This window comes from Carassius carassius, chromosome 27 (assembly GCF_963082965.1).
Source record: "Carassius carassius chromosome 27, fCarCar2.1, whole genome shotgun sequence".
Lineage (NCBI taxonomy): Eukaryota > Metazoa > Chordata > Actinopteri > Cypriniformes > Cyprinidae > Carassius > Carassius carassius.
In genome coordinates, this window is record NC_081781.1 from 28,454,204 (window position 1) to 28,472,481 (window position 18,278).

The following is an 18,278-nucleotide window of genomic DNA, read 5'->3' on the forward strand; positions in this document are numbered from 1 at the left end:
TTACATTCCCTGAGCCCCCCTTCTGAATGTGCTATCAGCTTCGCTCAATCTGTTCGCTGCTCCTCGGCGCATTGTGTCAGTGAGTCGCGTGACAACACAACAACGAATCACAGCAGAGCAGCAGGAGGGGGAGGAGTAGCAAAGTGGGCCCGGATGTGAAAGCAGCGTTTGCTCAGGATTGTAGAGGTAGAAGACACGAGCAAAGTATAATGAAAGTAGATGAGAGATATTTAAATTAAAATATCAATTCAATTACAATTGTATCGATCCGATACCAATACCAGTGTTGGCATTGATACTATCGATATTTAGATCGATCCACCCACCCCTACAGGAAATCCCTAACATGGTCAAAAGCATCCTGCTATCGCTGTAACTGAATAAAAGAACAGAAACGCTTTGAATGAGGACTTTCAAAAATAATATTAAGACCATAAATACTCGACTGTGACAATGTATAATTTATCTGTTCTTATAACAACCTCGGGTATTTTCATAATAATTAAGCGTACAGTATTTATAATTCATTGCTAATCGACATTTCAGTATAGAAAAATATACATTTCTGCATCCTTCTGTGATAAGGAGCCACATCAGATCAGGAAAGAAGTTATTTCAAACATTTGTCTGATGTAGTGGAGTAAAAGCATGTTGTAATATTCTTTGGACAACAGGTTTAGAAACGCTACACATTACAAGAGAAGATGCTCGACGTATGTTGCTTTTTCAGATACATGTTAAAAGTGGGGACTGGGGAGGCATTTCCTCATCTCAGTGCGCAGACACACAAACAGAGCCAGTTTGGACAGAAATAAAAATGCAAAGAAATTATTTAAACACAAAACCCAATAAAAAACTGTTTAAACTCTTTTATCTTTTTCTGTTGCTTGTTTTGAGTACTGCTTGTGGAAGTAGGCATCACCATAACTATTAATAAGCAGTAAATTAAGTGTTGATTGAGGCTAAAGTTGTGGTTAATAGGGAAAATTGGTCCCCAAACTAAATTGGGACCTGAATTCTGAAACTCACTGTGTCGTCATCTCCTTCAATCATGGCGTATTGTGGTAGCATTGCACCCTCCATCGTGCTACTCTTAAACACCCCTTTTATTTTGCTTCCAATACGGCTGATCCCAAAGGACTCGCCACGCTTTGACGTGTTCCTGTACACAAAAGCACACAGTTATTGTTTTGTCACAAATTCAAAAAGTGTGCCTTAAAAAAAGATTCTACAATGCACCAAAGTCGCATAACCACTGACAAGGCACATAATAAAACGAAAACATAATCACAGGAAATGATGGGTATACCAAAATGCCTTTACAAGAACATAATGAATAGAGGCTCAAACGATGCAAAGCAATGCAGACAGTCCAGTAAACCCATGCATCAATCCTGCTGCCTGTGCTGAACTTGGACCAGTTTTACCTCAAGACAACAACCTTTGCTTTTACAGACATACAGCCAAACTGGTCTAAGATGAGCAACAAGCTGGGAACGTCTTCCACCCCAGACTTACTTCCTGGGGAGAGCTGGTAATACTGTAGGACGACGTATTAAGACAGAAGTGGGTGTGGCTCTGGAATTGACCAATGGGGACCTGTGGCCAGTGATATAATTCCTGGCCAAAGGGAAGCGAATAAGCATGCCAGCACAGATAATGGGAACAAAACGGATAAACATCAGCACTAAAGGACAGCTGGAAATTTCTAGACTTGCATAATGTAAGCCTGCACTCAGTAGGGGTCTTTTGAATTTTTTTTTTTTTTTTTCAAAATACTCAATGTCAAATTGCACATTGTTAAAACAAAGTACGATATTATCGCAGACGTTATATATAGCACACCCCTAATCATTTGTAAACGAACCTGAGGTAAAATTAAGTGAACAAAGGACCAAATTCTTACTGACGCGGCCCGGATCTTTATTACAAATAAAGTTAATCCACTATTTCCTAAAATTCTGATCACAAGGAAGGGAACGCAAAGATTGTTTTTCCTCAGCTTAGCACTGCACAGCGTCTTGTTGTCTTCAGAGCATCTTCGTGGTTTGGTTTCTGCGTGGACCTGTTTATTCGGCTCTTTCAAGAACACTACATGTGTGAATCAGTGGGCGTGGATAAACAGGCAGTGCTGTGGAATTGGTGCGCGGGGCTAAACATGCAGTGATGTAGAATCGGTGGGCTGGGCTAAACATGCAGTGATGTAGAATCGGTGGGCTGGGCTAAACATGCAGTGATGTAGAATCGGTGGGCTGGGCTAAACAGGCAGTGCTGTGGAATTGGTGCGCGGGGCTAAACATGCAGTGATGTAGAATCGGTGGGCTGGGCTAAACATGCAGTGATGTGGAATTGGTGGGCTGGGCTAAACATGCAGTGATGTAGAATCGGTGGGCTGGGCTAAACATGCAGTGATGTAGAATCGGTGGGCTGGGCTAAACATGCAGTGATGTAGAATCGGTGGGCTGGGCTAAACAGGCAGTGCTGTGGAATCGGTGGGCTGGGGTAAACAGGCAGTGTTGCGGAATCGGTGGGCGGGGCTAAACAGGCAGTATTGTGGAATTGGTGGGCTGAGCTAAACAGGCAGTATTGTAGAATTGGTGGGCTGAGCTAAACAGGCAGTGATGTAGAATTGGTGGGCGGGGCTAAACAGGCAGTGATGTAGAATCGGTGGGCGGGGCTAAACAGGCAGTGATGTAGAATCGGTGGGCGGGGATAAACAGGCAGTGCTGTAGAATTGCTGGGCTGGGCTAAACAGGCAGTGCTGTGGAATCGGTGGGCTGGGCTAAACAGGCAGTGCTGTGGAATTGGTGGGCGGGGCTAAACAGGCAGTGATGTGGAATTGGTGGGCTGGGCTAAACAGGCAGTGCTGTGGAATCGGTGGGCTGGGCTAAACAGGCAGTGCTGTGGAATCGGTGGGCTGGGCTAAACAGGCAGTGCTGTGGAATTGGTGGGCTGGGCTAAACAGGCAGTGCTGTGGAATCGGTGGGCTGGGCTAAACAGGCAGTGCTGTGGAATCGGTGGGCTGGGCTAAACAGGCAGTGCTGTGGAATTGGTGGGCTGGGCTAAACAGGCAGTGATGTGGAATTGGTGGGCTGGGCTAAACAGGCAGTGCTGTGGAATTGGTGGGGAGGGCTAAACAGGCAGTGCTGTGGAATTGGTGGGCAGGGCTAAACAGGCAGTGATGTGGAATCGGTGGGCTGGGCTAAACAGGCAGTGATGTAGAATTGGTGGGCGGGGCTAAACAGGCAGTGATGTAGAATTGGTGGGCGGGGCTAAACAGGCAGTGATGTAGAATCGGTGGGCGGGGCTAAACAGGCAGTGATGTAGAATCGGTGGGCGGGGCTAAACAGGCAGTGCTGTAGAATTGCTGGGCTGGGCTAAACAGGCAGTGCTGTGGAATTGGTGGGCTGGGCTAAACAGGCAGTGCTGTGGAATTGGTGGGCTGGGCTAAACAGGCAGTGCTGTGGAATTGGTGGGCTGGGCTAAACAGGCAGTGCTGTGGAATCGGTGAGCTGGGCTAAACAGGCAGTGCTGTGGAATCGGTGGGCTGGGCTAAACAGGCAGTGCTGTAGAATTGGTGGGCTGGGCTAAACAGGCAGTGATGTAGAATCGGTGGGCTGGGCTAAACAGGCAGTGCTGTGGAATTGGTGGGCTGGGCTAAACAGGCAGTGATGTGGAATTGGTGGGCTGGGCTAAACAGGCAGTGCTGTGGAATTGGTGGGGAGGGCTAAACAGGCAGTGCTGTGGAATTGGTGGGCTGGGCTAAACAGGCAGTGCTGTGGAATTGGTGGGGAGGGCTAAACAGGCAGTGCTGTGGAATCGGTGGGCTGGGCTAAACAGGCAGTGATGTGGAATTGGTGGGCTGGGCTAAACAGGCAGTGCTGTGGAATTGGTGGGGAGGGCTAAACAGGCAGTGCTGTGGAATTGGTGGGCTGGGCTAAACAGGCAGTGATGTAGAATCGGTGGGCTGGGCTAAACAGGCAGTGTTGTAGTATTGGTGGGCAGGGCTAAACAGGCAGTGCTGTGGAATTGGTGGGCGGGGCTAAACAGTCAGTGATGTAGAATTAGTAGGAGAGGCTGCTTTTTCTTCTGTTATGGGCGTATTCAAGCCACACGCTTCAGTTTGAATCTGAATAGCGCATTCAGCGCGGGGGCGTGGTCACATTAGAAATAATGAAGGGAGACTTGAAAAACAGACATTGCGTTGTTTTCATATGGATTACTTTATCACAGAATATCTGTTTTCGGCGGCACTTGTTTAGTTTAAAAATAGACATGTAAAGCTTTCTATAGATATCTCTCTCATGTATTTTCGTTGAGTATTCACGGAGTTACAGTTCATTGAAATGACGTGTTTGTAAAAGAAGATCAGCGCAGACAAAGGCTGCAAACAGCACACCTTGTTTGTTATCTTTATTTTATAAGTGCACAAAGTTTGGTTGTTATTATGTCTCTATCCAAAAAAAAGTAGACCCTTTATAGATGTATTGATGTATTGCTCTTATCTGTACGATTAAAACAAAGTGTAATTTAAGTTCTTTTCGGGGTTATCAGGAGAAAATGACTCAAAATGCGTATCCGCGTTAATCGACTCGAGAGGGTTAACAGGCAGTGTTGTAGAATTGGTGGGCAGGGCTAAACAGGCAGTGCTGTGTCGGTGGGCGGGGCTAAACAGGCAGTGATGTAGAATCGGTGGGCGGGGCTAAACAGACAACGATGTAAAAGCAAGCTGTGATCTTCTGCAGAGACATCATCTACACTATTACATCTTAGAGTAGAGCATTCCACATGCTGTCATTTTGGCAGACTGCTGTTTTAAGTTCTAAAACTTTTTTTCAAATTTCATAACCCTTTAAAAACCTTCAAATATAGAAAATGTCAAGTTATCTGACATATATCTGACATATTGCCCAGCTCTCCTTTCAAAGCGGTTTAACTATCCTTCATGACACTGAGGCACTTCTTAAGACTTTCAGGCAGCTTTATATGGCATGCAGTGAGAGCACTGGACAACAGTCACTTAAACCTCAACAATACACTTACCTTAAATCATCCAAACTCAAATTCCTGGAATACAGGCAAAAGGGGATACAATCTGTCTACAGACGTCTCTCACTGCTACACATGCACACGCAACTATATCAAGTGCATAATACTCACTGTGTGATCATGAAGCCCACTCACATTCATGTTGTATGAGTGTTCTATCTCACACAGAATATACAGCAAAGAAAGATTTTACCCGGGTGTAACAAGTCATCAAGTGTTCAATTAACCCCTCCAAATTTTCACACAAAATCAAAATGGAAATTTTTGCTAATTGCTATTATTCTAAATCTGAAATTTGTTTGATTGTGTACTACTATAATACAATAACTATTAAAATCATCTTAAATGAAGGTGGCACAACCAGTACAAAATGTATCAACTGCCCAAACCCAAAATAATTATAATTATTATTATTGTCAAAATATTAAATCAAAAATATTTTTTAAAGACATTTTTACTTTAGTAAAACTACTACTGTACCTCTAAATACTACTAATACTAATAATTATTATTATTTAATTTTTATTTTATTGAACAACAGCAGAATTACTGCAGAATTACTACTTCTGAACAACTGCAGAATTAGCCTTAATATTTAAGGCTGTCTTGAGACAAATGAGGTGTCAGTCTTTTTCATAATCAAACCATGTTAACAGAACCTTCTATAGCAGTCTAAATTGTACTCCGCTGCTGTGTGAGTTTAGCAACAACTCAGACACCCAAATAAGAAGAAAACTCACCTGTTCAGCTTTGAATTTCTAGCAGGAGATTCAGCACCACAGAGCAGATGCCGAAAATACTGAGGAAGAACAGAGACAGACTCATGATGGAGAATTCAAACACACCATCTTCAGCAGCTCTGAAATGGCTTTTCCTGGAAGTTACCTCATCGCTGTGGCAGAACATGGGGGTGAAGACATTCTCCAGCAGAGACAGCACATGTTCATAGGCCTCAAACAGACATGGCATGGTCTGGAGCTTCACCACCCCTGTATACGGCCCCTGAGCGACTGCAGGACGGGACAGAGACAGAATGAGAGACCGTGGCATACCACACATGTGCGGCAGAGAAAACCATAATGAGACTGACTGTTGTGGATTTCCTCTATGATGAAAGGGTCAAAGCTGATCTTGTCGATGCTCTCCTCCAGACAATACGTCTCATAGATCTTCTTCACCTCCTCATGCAAACGCTGCATCTCCGTGTCACTCAGTTCAGGACACAGGATCCGGTCATTAAACTCCTCTACACACAAAAACACAATGATTAATTTATCCTTAGTCAACATTTTAACTTTAAGCAGTGCATACATTCACATCATGCAACGACTGTCCACAATACACGATATACTATTCTTGATCTACTGAATAATATATATACCGTATTTACCGCACTATAAGTCGCAGTTTTTTTCATAGTTTGGCTGGTCCTGCGACTTATAGTCAGGTGCGACTTATTTATCAAAATTAATTTGACGTACCAAGAGAAATGAACCAAGAGAAAACATTACCGTCTCCAGCCGCCAGAGGGCGCTCTATGCTGCTCAGTGCTCCTGTAGTCTACACTGAAGACATAGAGCGCCCTCTCACGGCTGTAGACTGTAATGTTTTCTCTTGGTTCTAAATAAATGCGACTTACAGTCCAGTGCGACTTATATATATGTTTCTTTCCTCATCACGGCGTATTTTTGGACTGATGCGACTTATACTCAGGTGCGACTTAATAGTCAGAAAAATACGGTGTATATATATATATATATATTTACATTAAATGTGTGTATACCTTAGAGATATCAATTTAACATGTTAATTTGGTGCAATTAATTTTGAAAGAAATAACACACCCCGCCCCATTCGTCATTAAAACTGTTTGCAGTTTCTGGTGATCATGATGCAGGATGACGACTGACTGCAAGAAGGAGCCTATTGGAATGCAGTTATATGCCGCTAAAACGTAAGATATGAGGAAGAAAATGTCCCTGTGTGGAGTTTTGTATTTATATCACATGGTATTGGTTTAACAATGTCACAGAAGCAGTAGTGATGTTTTCCCGAATATCTGCACGATAGCAAATGCGAAAATTGATATTGACATGATATTGAAGTAAATTTTGTTACATTTTTGACACAATATTGTTAGTATTTGTCTGTTTTTGCTAAATTTCACCACACAAAAACACCACACACAGTGTATAATCTTTGCAAGAAATAAATATTTTACAGCTAAGGTATTCGTCTGCAAAAAAAGAGAGAAAAAAAAGAAAGAAGAGGACTTCCCATTGGTCCACAAGGAGCTTCTTATAAACTAACTGCCCTTTAATCATCTTGAAACACATTTCTAAAGGCCCTGACACACCAAACTGACGGCGGCAGCAACTCCTCGGTCACCTTCATTGGACTCTGGAGCAGTGGAAACCTGTTCTGTGGAGCGACGAGTGACGCTTCTCTGTTTTTGGCAGCCTGATTGGTGACTCTGGGTTTGGCAGATGCCAGGAGAACATTACCAGCCTGACTGCATTGTGCAGACAGTGTAAAGTTTGTTGGAGAAAGGATAATAGTGTAAAAGCCTCTTATTTCCAGTGAAGGAAAAACTTAATGCTTTAGCACATCAAGACATTTTCGCCAATTCTATGCTTCCATCATTGTGGGAAAAGTTTGGGTAAAGCCCTTGTTTATTCCAGCAAGACTGTGACTCGGAGCACCAAACAAGGTCCATAAGACATAGCTGGATGAGTTTGGTGTGGAAGAACTTGACACACAGAGCCCTGACCTCAATCCCCAAAACACCTTTAAGATGAACTGGATGGAGACCGATTCAAGTCTTCTCATCCAACATTAGAGCTTGACCTCACAAATACTTTACTGGGTGAATGTGCAAAGAGACCCACACAAACACAAAATCTTGTGGGTTCCAACTTGTGGATCTTGAATGGGTTGATCTCCGAATACGCAAATTTAATGCATTAAATAGCATCAAGTGGAACTGTTCTACTCTGACTGCAAATTTTCATTGACGTTTTACTAATGTCTTCTGTCAGTCTTCTGACACTCTCACACTCACACTTTGAATATAACTGGTGCGATGTGAAGTGAGATTCTTTCGAACCCAACTGGACCTGACTTTCTGAGCTGGGTATGACATGGCCCAAAATCAGAGACAACAGATAAGAAATGCCACAGTAGGTGAAGATCTGAAAGTGTGCCCACCTTGTTTGAAGATGAAATTCATTCTCTGATCCTTGTTTGTAATTTGCATATTAACATATGACTGCTATTTAATGCATATACTTGTACATATTCTGGTGACAGAAACCCACATATTTACTAATAAGACCATCATGCATTGTGTGCAGTGAACTGCATGTCCTCACCCACAGTCAGGCAGAACTGCAGGACGTGCACTGCTCCCTCCTCCTTCAGGAAACTCATAAAACGAAACAACAGATCCTGTTGCCCTCTGATCTCCTTCAAATCCAACTTCAACACCTGACAGAAGAACAGACGACAGAAACAACCTGTAAGGATTTGTTTGAGACATTTACTAGACACGAGAACTCAAAAACCTCAAATGATATCGCAAGTAAACTTTGAAACTGATCAACCTTCTCACTCTTTTCTTCAGATGCTTTGATAAATCCTGAAAGCATTATATTAAGTTGATCAAAGTACACACCGAGGACTTCTTGTTGCGTGGGTCTGCAAACTTCTCCAGGAAGGGCACCAGCGCAGATGGAGGGTCAGTAACTGGCTCAGGCTAAAAGAAAAAAAAAACATGTTTAAATGGCAGGAAAAGCTGACTGACCAGACTACAATTAATTTGGTTCAATCACTCACTGGAGTATCATCAATGATAATGAGCACCATGTGATTCACTGTGTCCTGGAATAAAAGATATTCATGAATATGAATAACAACTACAAGATTCCCTCACAGTAATACAACAATTAGCATATTTACATATATATATATGGTGTATCAGATGCAGCTATTGCAAAATTGGGTGTATATACATGCATATACATGTACAACTGTAATCACTTTAATATACTAATAAAGGACAAAGAGAACATCTCTACAGTTTCATGTCCTCATTTATGGTAAGCTGTTACACTCACAGGATCAGCCACAAAGTCCATTATTGGCAGAAAAACAGAACCTGTCATGACCTCTCGAATCAGCAGAGCCAAAGATCTGAGAACAGACCACACAAACATCATCTGATCCTCATCACGCCTTTCACGGAGCAACTCACACTTCCAGATTTGGAAACAGTCATATATCATGGGTAAATGCATGCTTACATCATTAAAGATGTTTAAAGTGGACCTCTTACTGTTCAAAGCTTAAAGCTAATTTGATTAATCCTTTTTTTTTCTTTTTTCTTTGGAGAAACGATGCATTAAATTAATTGAATGACAGCAAGGACTTATACTGCAAAAATAAAAAATAAAATCCGCTTCAAACAAATAAATGCTATTCTTTCGAATTGTCCATATATTAAAGAATCCTGAAAAAAATATGATGATTTCTACAAGCATATGAAGCAGCACAACTGTTTTTAAAACGGAGTATTGAAATGAAATAGTCAGCATATTAGAATTATTTCTCAACGATCATGTGACACTGAAGACTGAAGTAATGTTTCTGAAAACTCGACTCTGATCATAGAGATAAACTACATTTTAAAATATACTAAAATAGAAACCATTATTGTATATTGTATATATTATTTCATAATAAATTATTGTTTTTACTGTATTTTGTTCAACTAAGAAAAGATAAGAAAGAGAAAGAGAAAAAAAAAAAAAAAACATACTGATCCCATGTTTTTGAACAGGAGTGTCCAGTGTGTGTGTGTGTGTGTGTGTGAGCTGTACCTGCAGTCTGTAGCTTTAGGGGGCATGACGTGAGGAAACAGCAGCTCTGTGAGCTTCCTCAGGTACAGCAGCTCATCTTTGCGGCTCCGCAGGGCCACATGCAGATCGGCACCATATTCAGCTAGTGCTGCCTGCTGGAGACCCTCTGTATTCTTCACTGTTCACACAGTTTAAACAAAATGATGGTTAACAAAACTGATGGTGCCATATGAAAGTAAAGTACAACAGAAAAGCTCTATAGGTGACTCTGGGAAAGGAACTTCAAAGAACCAACCGTCTTTTTGATAGTTTGATTATTTAGGGGAATTCTGGACCTAAGCTCCTCTGATACTGAATGAATTCGTCACAGGACGCACCTTTCTGCTGTGCTTTTGCTATGATCTCAATGTGCTTCATAGCTGCCTTCATCATTTTGTCCATCACAACAAAGGGAACATCCAACTACAAGAGAGTTTCAATCAGTATGCCACTATAGAAGTCTGAATGTAAACTGTGATATCAGTGCTGAATTGAAATAAACAGATTGTGTAAAGATGTACGCACTCTTTGTGCTCGGTGAGCCAGAACTGCAGCAAAGAAACGGATTGTTTGTCTCAGTTCATCGACACACGCCTCGTCATCTGTGATATCTCTGATTGCAAAACATAAAAGAACTAAAATAACTGAAAATTCCTTAATAATAATTATATTTCAGCTAAAAAAAACTGTAATAAAAGTAACTTTTGCATTTAAAGCAGCCATACCTGTACCATGGGTAAACAAAGTTCTCTAGAACTAACTCCAAAACCTGAAGATAAGTAGATTTATTAGTTTGATTTATTAATTTACTTATGTATCATTTTACTCAGGACTGGCATTATGAGTCTACCTCTGAAATACTGGCATCCACTTTGGACGGCACTTTTAAGTCCAGCCATGGCTGATAGTTCTCCAGCAGAAGGGTAGGTCTATGGAATAAAAGCACAAATAGTTACATTTACATCCTCATTATTGAAGGAAAAACATTTCCAAATGCAAAACGATTGATATTGTGCTTTAATTATTTATTGCAGAATACTTTGTTTTGGTTTGTCTTTTACAAAACATAATTTTTCTTTGCATTTTAAGTTAACCCAGGATGAATAGTATAAAATGCAAAACTGAAAGAGCGTCTTTAAAACCCTGTATCATGTTCTCAGTCAAACATAGAGATGCTAAGAGATACTACCATTGGTAGATACACTTAAATCATCAAAAAATGAATAATGAACCTTTAAAAAAAAATCTCAAGCGGATATTAATGGTGTACTGTTGTTGTAAAATAAAAAGCAAAAAATATCTTGAGTTTGTTTAAATGGCATTAAACCAAAAAGCCATTTAAAAACTCAAAAGATATTACTGGAAGTGCTCAAATGCTAACACATTCCCAGGTTTTGATCAGCAAAATTACGTCATCCCTGCAGCACTCTATTCTAAATATAATTTCTTATTTCTTTCTTTTGGTTTTGGGTTGACATTTGCCCAAGGCGATCATACCTGTGGCGTTTGCACTGGTTTTTCCCACATACTGCACAACTGTGACCCAGCGGGAACAATTCTTGCTGTTTCTGTGGCTGAGGATACAACAGATATACAGTGTATTAATCATCAATACAGTAAAACAGTTTCAATAGGGTTAAAAATACAATAAATATTCAGTAATATTATCAATTCAACAGTACCGACACTATTGGATGACAACAAAACGTAAATTAATTGAGCTGGATGATGACACTACTGTCTTCGGTAAAGATGCCTTTTAAGTGAAAGTGAAAGTGAAAGTGAAAGTGACGTGACATTCAGCCAAGTATGGTGACCCATACTCAGAATTTGTGCTCTGCGTTTAACCCATCCGAAATGCACACACACAGAGCAGTGAACACACACACACACACACACACTGTGAGCACACACCCGGAGCAGTGGGCAGCCATTTATGCTGCGGCGCCCGGGGAGCAGTTGGGGGTTCGATGCCTTGCTCAAGGGCACCTAAGTCGTGGTATTGAAGGTGGAGAGAGAACTGTACATGCACTCCCCCCACCCACAATTCCTGCCGGCCCGGGACTCGAACTCACAACCTTTCGATTGGGAGTCCGACTCTCTAACCATTAGGCCACGACTTCCCCTAAACTGTAGCTGAATCAGTCTGAATCTTTCATAATCTACAAATCAACATTGTTAACAACTGAACTGAATTAACACCAAACAGACTGGAGCTAAATAATAGCACTCTTAACTTTTTAGAGCTGCTTTTCAGCAGGATTTGAATTAGTATCATATTTAATGAAGCTTGCATCATTGATTGTTATTTAATTACTATAACACCACTTTGAAACAATCGGGACTGTATAATACGTTACATAAATAAAGGTGACTTAATTTATAAGTAAGGTTTTTGGCTAACATCTAGATGCAAGGTATTCTATATACTGCTGATAATACAGTATATTCATAATGCAAACCAAAGTTTCACACAATATTGTTGAAATTACAAATAAACATTTACAACCCGAATTCCGGAAAAGTTGGGACGATTTTTAAATTTTAATAAAATGAAAACTAAAAGACTTTCAAATCACATGAGCCAATATTTTATTCACAATAGAACATAGATAACGTAGCAAATGTTTAAACTGAGAAAGTTTACAATTTTATGCACAAAATGAGCTCATTTCAATTTTGATTTCTGCTACAGGTCTCAAAATAGTTGGGACGGGGCATGTTTACCATGGTGTAGCATCTCCTTTTCTTTTCAAAACAGTTTGAAGACGTCTGGGCATTGAGGCTATGAGTTGCTGGAGTTTTGCTGTTGGAATTTGGTCCCATTCTTGCCTTATATAGATTTCCAGCTGCTGAAGAGTTCGTGGTCGTCTTTGACGTATTTTTCGTTTAATGATGCACCAAATGTTCTCTATAGGTGAAAGATCTGGACTGCAGGCAGGCCAGGTTAGCACCCGGACTCTTCTACGACGAAGCCATGCTGTTGTTATAGCTGCAGTATGTGGTTTTGCATTGTCCTGCTGAAATAAACAAGGCCTTCCCTGAAATAGACGTTGTTTGGAGGGAAGCATATGTTGCTCTAAAACCTTTATATACCTTTCAGCATTCACAGAGCCTTCCAAAACATGCAAGCTGCCCATACCGTATGCACTTATGCACCCCCATACCATCAGAGATGCTGGCTTTTGAACTGAACGCTGATAACATGCTGGAAGGTCTCCCTCCTCTTTAGCCCGGAGGACACGGCGTCCGTGATTTCCAACAAGAATGTCAAATTTGGACTCGTCTGACCATAAAACACTATTCCACTTTGAAATAGTCCATTTTAAATGAGCCTTGGCCCACAGGACACGACGGCGCTTCTGGACCATGTTCACATATGGCTTCCTTTTTGCATGATAGAGCTTTAGTTGGCATCTGCTGATGGCATGGCGGATTGTGTTTACCAACAGTGGTTTCTGAAAGTATTCCTAGGCCCATTTAGTAATGTCATTGACACAATCATGCCGATGAGTGATGCAGTGTCGTCTGAGAGCCCGAAAACCACGGGCATCCAATAAAGGTCTCCGGCCTTGTCCCTTACGCACAGAGATTTCTCCAGTTTCTCTGAATCTTTTGATGATGTTATGCACTGTAGATGATGAGATTTGCAAAGCCTTTGCAATTTGACGTTGAGGAACATTGTTTTTAAAGTTTTCCACAATTTTTTTACGCAGTCTTTCACAGATTGGAGAGCCTCTGCCCATCTTTACTTCTGAGAGACTCTGCTTCTCTAAGACTAAGCTTTTATAGCTAATCATGTTACAGACCTGATATCAATTAACTTAATTAATCACTAGATGTTCTCCCAGCTGAATCTTTTCAAAACTGCTTGCTTTTTTAGCCATTTGTTGCCCCCGTGCCAACTTTTTTGAGACCTGTAGCAGGCATTAAATTTTAAATGAGCTAATTAAGTGGATAAAAGTGTAAAATTTCTCAGTTTAAACATTTGCTACGTTATCTATGTTCTATTGTGAATAAAATATTGGCTCATGTGATTTGAAATTCCTTTAGTTTTCATTTTATTAAAATTTAAAAAACGTCCCAACTTTTCCGGAATTCGGGTTGTATTTACATAAGATACTGAAAATTCACAAAACACAAGATTTTGACAATGGGACAAAAGCAGAGGGGACACCAGTATCATGTTTCCCATTCATCTGTAAACCCATCTCTAGAGTTCACAGAAATTGGTCCGAGACCCAGAGGTCAGACAAGAATGGACAGACTGGTTCCTAAGGCTATGGTAACTCAAATAACAACTTGTTACAACCAAGGTATGCAGAAGAGATTCCCTGAATGCACAACATGTCAAACCCTGAAGCAGATGGTCTACAGCATCAGAAGACCACAGCAGGTGCCACTGCTGCCAGCTAAGAACAGGAAACTGGGACTACAGTTCTCACAGGCTCACCAAATATAGAAGATAAGAAAAAGGCTGCCTAGTCTGATGAGTCTCAATTTCTACAGCGATGTTCAGATGGTAGGGTAGGATTTCGGCGTAAATGGCATGGAAGCATGAATGTTTACTACCGTGTATTAATGGATCATGCTGGTGGTGGTGCTATGGGGGATATTTTCATGGCACATTTTGGGCCCCTTAGTACCAACTGAGCATTGTTTGGAAGCCACAGCCAACCTGAGAACTGCTGACCATGTCAATCCTTTTATGACCACAGTGTACCCATCAGTGTACTTACTGTAGTATAAAGTGCTATGTCATGAAGCTCAAATCATCTCAAACTGGTTTCTTGAACATATTCACTATATACTCAAATAGCCTACATATCCCTTATATACAGTACAGACCAAAAGTTTGGACACACTTTCTCAATCAAAGAGTTTTCTTTATTTTCATGACTATGAAAATTGTAGAGTCACACTGAAGGCATCAAGGGCTATTTGACCAAGAAGGAGAGTGATGGGGTGCTGCGCCAGATGACCTGGCCTCCACAGTCACCGGACCTGAACCCAATCGAGATGGTTTAGGGGTGAGCTGGACCGCAGACAGAAGGCAAAAGGGCCAACAAGTGCTAAGCATCTCTCGGGGAACTCCTTCAAGACTGTTGGAAGACCATTTCAGGTGACTACCTCTTGAAGCTCATCAAGAGAATGCCAAGAGTGTGCAAAGCAGTAATCAAAGCAAAAGGTGGCTACTTTGAAGAACCTAGAATATGTTCAGTATTGGATTCTGCCATGAAAATTAAGATCAATATATCCTTGAATTTATGAATGTCTGAAATGAGGAAATTAAGACCTAAATGATAGTATTGTAGTTGCCTTTGGACGATAAAGTTCTCCAAATTAAAAAAGCTAGTTGATTACATTTTTTGTCCAACCATCTTATATTTAATTTGTTTTATGTCTTAAGGCTATGCAGTTTCTGTGTGAATGATGGGTGGTGGAATTGGCTGGGATGCAAGGGGCACCAGCTAAAATCTTGCCCAGGGCACCAAATTGGTCAGATCCTGGTTAAAGGTTTGAAATGTTGCATAAATCCAATTTGACTGAAATGCTTGTATTGAAACAATTTGCATGCTCCCTATGATAAAAGTTTTGTTAAGAAGGCCCACTGGTAGGAAGCTTTTTAGCTGTGTTTATTATCAGTATGCATAACAGTGACTGTAAAATATGTATATTAGGTATGGAAATTACATTTTGAGTTTTGATATTTAAACATGTGCTACTTTCCAGTAGGCCCTCACTGCAGAACAAGATCCAGTGTGGTTGGATCCACATTTAGGGGGTGGAGATGGGTGGGTTTGGAAAACTAAAATATGGTCACCCTAAATAAACACTGCTGTGTTGCTCAGAGACACACAATAGTTCTGCTGTGGCTTTATATGTAATATTTTTGTTGGCAAAACTGAGCAAAAACAAGACAATCTTGTGTTTAAAATATAACACAATATTACCTTCTTATTTACTGTAATATTACCTTCTTATTTACTGTACTGTTGTATATCATCACATTTGCACTCGGGACAAACAGCACTCGTGTGATATTGCTCTCGCTGCTCTTGTGATACCGCTTATGTGACATAAATATGAGACAAAAACTCATACAGGAGCATTCATGCCACAATATCTTGAATTTGGGGGTATAATTGCATTTATGGAGTTGTCTTGCATTATTTCTTAAAAGACACTGTATGAAATGTAAGATGACGTATAGACAGGTCTGGGGGTGGGGCCAGTGAGCTAACTGCGTTAAAATATTTTAATTTCATAATTTTTCATAACTAATTAATTATGTTAAAGCATTAAACTGACAGCCCTAACACACACACATACACATTAAGAGTTTGGTTTCCACTAAAACATTATTGTATCTTGTCGGAATTGAAAAGGACATTTTTCATTTTGCACAAAATGCAATATTTGCAGAGTTATTAGGTCTTGTTTTCTCCCTTTTTTTTCCAAACCGTGATGCCAATTTCCATTTATTGCAGAATGCGATATATCCGACCAATCACAGCGCACCATTCCACACACTCTAGACAGTAATGGCGGCGCTTTGAATACATCCGGCATCCTAGTTTTCCTCATCTACTTTGTACTTTATCAGCACCAAATAAGGGCTGCTCGAAGAAACTCATGTGATTGTCATGCGCAACTCGTCAGTAAATCTCCATCACGTGCTTTCAGATGGAAATTATTCAGATGCCCAGAGCCGATACGCTATATTGCATTCATTAGATGAATCACATTAGATTATGAACATGATATAGCGTAGCTTGTCAGTGGTAGTGTTTGTATTAATGCCATTTATGTTTTTGTTAATACAGCATATAGCACTAGTCAACTAAATTAATGTAACATGGCAAAGATGAATGCACTTTTAGAAATTGAATGTAGGGAAATGTCATTTTGGAATTTCTGTGGTCTAATGTGATGTTGTTCATGTTCTTGTTCATGATGAAATTTTATTTTATAGCTGTAATTAATTTATAGCATTAACAAGATGACCCGTTGAATTGATTTTGGAAGCATAGAGTAGACTGATGAATATATTTCAAGTCCAGTGCCTGTAGCCTATATAAGATTAGTTTTGACCAAGTTCAGAGGCTGTCATGTGGATCAACTTACTATGTTGTGTATTTTAATCAGTTTCAATATGAAAAATAACTTTCATTTTGATTCAGTTGATTCATTGCATTTTTAGAAAAAAAAAGTACGGTGGATTTATTGCATTTTGGGGGTTTTTAATTTTATTTGTTTTTACAATTTTATAAATCTTTGAAAATCAAAGCCTGGATTTTAATGGCATTATAACCCAAATATGCTATGTGAACGTTTTAAACAGATAATAGTGGTTTTCATCTTGCCACTTTCTTGGTAAAGAAAACAAGTTTTTACTCAAATTAATCAAAATGGATTTATTGCACTTTGGAACCAAACTCTTCATATGATATATGTACTGTATATATAACAATATATACTGCCTTTTATTGGTTGACAAAAGGCATAGGTGTACTTTTATAATTACTGTAGTTCGAAGCGCTGAAGACATAAGACAAAGTAATGTTGTTCAGTTGCTTTGACGCAATGTATTTTGTTTAAAGCGCTATATAAATAAAGGTGACTTGACTTGACTTAATGAAAGACTGGCACACGTTAGGGATTGTTATGACCAGGAATGTATATTTATTTAGTTTTATTTAATTGTGATTAGAGTGTGTTAGTGTCTAGATGGCGCGTTTAGGGTTTTCTCCTGCTATTATGTGCACTTCCCCGGCTCTCTTTTTTCCAATTGACTCTTGGCTCAGACAATTACCATAATTACTGTCCAAGCTGTGAGTGATTCGTGTGGTGTGCATAAAAGAACACTGATGACTTCAGACAAACAAATTCCTTTCTCCCTTCTCAAGATGTTGTAGTTTTCACATTGCTTCAGCCGCTGTTAAAGCTATTGCTCAAAAGTTGTGAAAATCTCTGCAGGGAGCCAATTGTGTTTTTTTTTTCTCTGCTTTAATATTGACTTAGTGCCGTAACAAGATGCAAGTTCTACGGAGCCAACAGTGAACATCTGAAAGTGAGCTGCAGACTTCCAATGGACAATAATCTGTGAGTGAGCTCAGTTAGTTCAGCTGCTGTTGCATATGCTCCCCCAGTTTCCTCTCTGTATCCAGATCTCTGTCACCTCAGAATGCTGGAGGGCAAGTATGTGCAGTCTAAGGCAGACTCAGATACAGACTCTGACACTGATCAGGAAGATTCCTTCCTGCCTGAGACCATCTGGAGGCCAGAAGGCCAGGAGTAAAGGGAGTATGTGGGAAGATATTTGGGAAGATA

The 18,278-nt window shown here is 40.3% G+C and overlaps 1 protein-coding gene across 2 annotated transcripts in view; it reads right to left on the reverse strand.

Moving 5' to 3' along the window:
- LOC132107120 (sorting nexin-14-like) overlaps positions 1–18,278 on the reverse strand; it is a 40,874-nt gene that overhangs the window by 12,150 nt on the left and 10,446 nt on the right. The window contains exons 4-18 of one of the 2 annotated variants that reach the window (XM_059513326.1): positions 11,442–11,518; positions 10,795–10,873; positions 10,670–10,713; positions 10,470–10,557; positions 10,283–10,367; positions 9,927–10,083; positions 9,165–9,240; positions 8,884–8,928; positions 8,723–8,803; positions 8,421–8,535; positions 6,140–6,295; positions 5,935–6,059; positions 5,790–5,848; positions 5,044–5,067; positions 1,030–1,162 (exon numbers count right to left, since the gene is read on the reverse strand). In XM_059513326.1, coding sequence (XP_059369309.1) covers positions 1,030–1,162; positions 5,044–5,067; positions 5,790–5,848; positions 5,935–6,059; positions 6,140–6,295; positions 8,421–8,535; positions 8,723–8,803; positions 8,884–8,928; positions 9,165–9,240; positions 9,927–10,083; positions 10,283–10,367; positions 10,470–10,557; positions 10,670–10,713; positions 10,795–10,873; positions 11,442–11,518 — 1,344 coding nt within the window. The remainder of the gene's footprint in view (positions 1–1,029; positions 1,163–5,043; positions 5,068–5,789; positions 5,849–5,934; positions 6,060–6,139; positions 6,296–8,420; positions 8,536–8,722; positions 8,804–8,883; positions 8,929–9,164; positions 9,241–9,926; positions 10,084–10,282; positions 10,368–10,469; positions 10,558–10,669; positions 10,714–10,794; positions 10,874–11,441; positions 11,519–18,278) is intronic. The other variant, XM_059513325.1, reaches the window with a different exon arrangement.